The sequence below is a fragment of the Saprolegnia parasitica genome (genome assembly GCF_000151545.1).
Source record: "Saprolegnia parasitica CBS 223.65 unplaced genomic scaffold supercont2.1083, whole genome shotgun sequence".
Taxonomy (NCBI): Eukaryota; Oomycota; class Saprolegniomycetes; order Saprolegniales; family Saprolegniaceae; genus Saprolegnia; species Saprolegnia parasitica.
Genome location: NW_012157477.1, coordinates 1 through 2,480, shown reverse-complemented (window position 1 = coordinate 2,480; position 2,480 = coordinate 1). Strand labels below are relative to the sequence as shown.

The window sequence follows — 2,480 nt, the reverse complement described above, 5'->3', positions numbered from 1 at the left end:
ACACGCAAAAATCAGGCAAGAGCTGGCTCCATTTGGCGCCATGGCGATGCTCGGGCAATTAAACGCCCGCGTTGCTTCTAGGCGCCATTGCTGCCATGGTCCTCTATGCTCTTCATGCTTGCAGCTGGTAGGATGGCAGTGCCGTGTGCCAGTATGCTTATCGACGACTGATTGCTAAGCGTAGTGGTACAATAAGGTATTACTTGAACCGTCGCTGGTACATTTCGTACAGTACGTCGGTAATAGTGCTCGTCTTGCAGTCGAACTTTTGTCGTGCTACATCAACCATGCATCCTCGATGCATCCTAGCCGTATCAACGTTTGGACTAGGATCTTATGCACCGGCTGCTACAAACATGGAAAGAACTTGGGTTGACGGTCACGCAGAATAGATAGTGCTGCGGCTGCGTTCGAGGTCGCGGGATCGAAGACGCTTGCGCGGCTTAGTCGAGGTACACTTCACGGCGCCGGGACATGACAAAGTACTGGTACGAGAGCTCGCTGTGAATGAGATACCGCGGCTGGGCGCTGCTGTCGAACCAGACGCGGTCTTGGTCCGGGCGGATCGCGTTCACAACGTCGAGGAGCGCGGCAAAGGAGGTGGGCAGGGGCACAATAGACGTGACGCGCCCCACGTGGATGATAAGGTGCTCGTACATGATGTCTCGCACGCGGTTGCAGAGCACCTTGAGGCGCGCGGCCTCGAGCATGGACGTGACGTCCTGGAGGTTGAAGTCGTCCGTGAGCGTGATGTAGCCGTCGACAATTGGGATGCCACGCTCCTCGAGCATGGCGCCAAGGATGTCCGGAGACGAGTTCGTCGTCTCCTTTGTGGACGTGAGGTTGTGCAGGACGACGGCCTTTCCTGCGGCCTCCTCGGGGGATAGCAGCCCTTCGTTGGCGGGGCGTACGATGGCCACCTGCGCCATGAGCTTCTCGAGCACGTTGACATCCATCTTGGAGACAGCCTGTACGAGGTTCTCGATCTGCTTGTCCGAGCGCGTCGGCGCCAAGCTCTGCCTCATGTAGCGCTTCATGATGCTGTGCTGGCGAATATGGTTTTGCTGGCGATCTTTGCGCACAGAACCGGTTTTTTCCCGCCGGTTGAGACGATTAACCGGCTAAAAATGAGCCGCGCGCGTCGACGATTCACGCTACTCGTTGAAGGTTCCTTGCAAACCGCCATTCCCATACAGGCACCACCGAGCTTTGTAGTACTCTACATAGACATGTGATGCGGAGCTGAGCACGACAGCTAAAAGACAGACGGGACACAATAACCGGTTAAACTGGAGCCATGGCCGGTTCGAATCGCTTGCGCAGTCGTTCGGTCATTCGCTGCTCGCCTCCCCCAGCCAGAGCCGCCATACGTCATGGGCAGCAGCAAGCATGGCTACACGCAAGGACGTTGCTACAAGGCTCGCCTAACCGATAGCGTATGAAGGTCGACCTCTCCGACGATCTCAACGTGGTTGAAGTTGACAGCACGACGTTGCAGTCGAGGAACCATCGCGATGAAGACAACCTGACGAAAGCGACAAGACGTGTAGCATTAGCTTGGGCGAGAGAATGCAAGACAACGAGGCGAGATGCACTAGAAGATGTAGACGAAGCGGACTTGGGTGTTGGTGAAGCAGAGGTACGAGAGCTCGTCGTGGATCACAAAGCGTGGCAACGCTTCGTGGTGGGACCAGACGCGGTCTTGGTTGGGTCGAAGGGACGCGACAGTCTCCATGAGCTCGGCAAACGACCGGGGCAGCGTCGTGACGCAGACGTGCTCATCCATGATGATCGCGAGGTGCCCGAGGTACATCTCGATCGTGCGCATCGTCTTGGCTTGGACATCATCCTTCTTCGTGCCCTTTGTGACGCTGACCTTGTTGTCATGCTGGGGTCGCACCGCGTGGTGCTGGATCGGCCGCAGGTGCAATCCGGTCGTGCTGCATGGCGCCAGGTCGGGCGCGTCAAGGCCGATCATCTGCCGCGTTACCCGGACGTAGAGGTCCACGTACGGGTACTCGCGCTTCAGGTCGGCTTCCTCGGTCGGCTCGCTCCATGGACGCAGCATGCGTCGGCCCCGGCGATCGCTTCGCATCGTTGTCATCCGGCTTGGTCCACTATGGTGGCGATCTTTTGGGTTGTGATTTTGGCCAATCCGAATGCCGGACGCAAACCGGTTCAGACAACCGGTTTCATCTCGACCAATCCCAAGAAAAATCCCGATGGCCACGACCCGGACCCGCGCCAAGAACGCGCTAAAGCGCCGGAAGCGTCGGCTCCAGCGGCAGCTCGAGGAGGACCTGCGCAGCGTCCTGCATGAAGGCCGTGAGGAGAGCGTGAAGGAAGCGCTCGAGGCCGAGTACATGGCGAGCGAGGAGAACACGCAACGGGTCCATGCAGCGTGGATCGCAGCGAACGCAGCGACCGACGCCGCCTTTGCCAAGCGTCAGCGCATCCTCGCCGAACGCCAGCGCCTCATG

General features: G+C 58.6%; 3 protein-coding genes across 3 annotated transcripts; 1 reads left to right on the top strand and 2 right to left on the bottom strand.

Moving 5' to 3' along the window:
• Positions 1 to 443: 443 nt before the first annotated feature.
• Positions 444 to 1,037, bottom strand: SPRG_18269 (hypothetical protein; the record flags this gene model as incomplete). The annotated part of the gene is made up of 2 exons (XM_012357705.1): positions 444 to 920; positions 945 to 1,037. 2 exons carry the CDS (start codon positions 1,035 to 1,037, stop codon positions 444 to 446), a joined length of 570 nt encoding a protein of 189 aa, XP_012213095.1.
• A 519-nt stretch (positions 1,038 to 1,556) lies between these two features.
• On the bottom strand, positions 1,557 to 2,127 carry SPRG_18267 (hypothetical protein). Its single transcript, XM_012357704.1, has one exon. It carries the CDS (start codon positions 2,102 to 2,104, stop codon positions 1,595 to 1,597), a length of 510 nt encoding a protein of 169 aa, XP_012213094.1. The 5' UTR covers positions 2,105 to 2,127; the 3' UTR covers positions 1,557 to 1,594.
• A 95-nt stretch (positions 2,128 to 2,222) lies between these two features.
• Positions 2,223 to 2,445, top strand: SPRG_18266 (hypothetical protein; the record flags this gene model as incomplete). The annotated part of the gene is made up of 1 exon (XM_012357703.1): positions 2,223 to 2,445. A coding segment is annotated over one exon (223 nt), but the record flags the coding sequence as incomplete, so codon positions are not given.
• Between the last annotated feature and the right edge of the window lie 35 nt (positions 2,446 to 2,480).

Excerpts from the sequence above, each read along its gene's own strand:
- SPRG_18267 (XM_012357704.1), bottom strand. The coding sequence starts at position 2,104 with ATGACAACGATGCGAAGCGATCGCCGGGGCCGACGCATGCTGCGTCCA.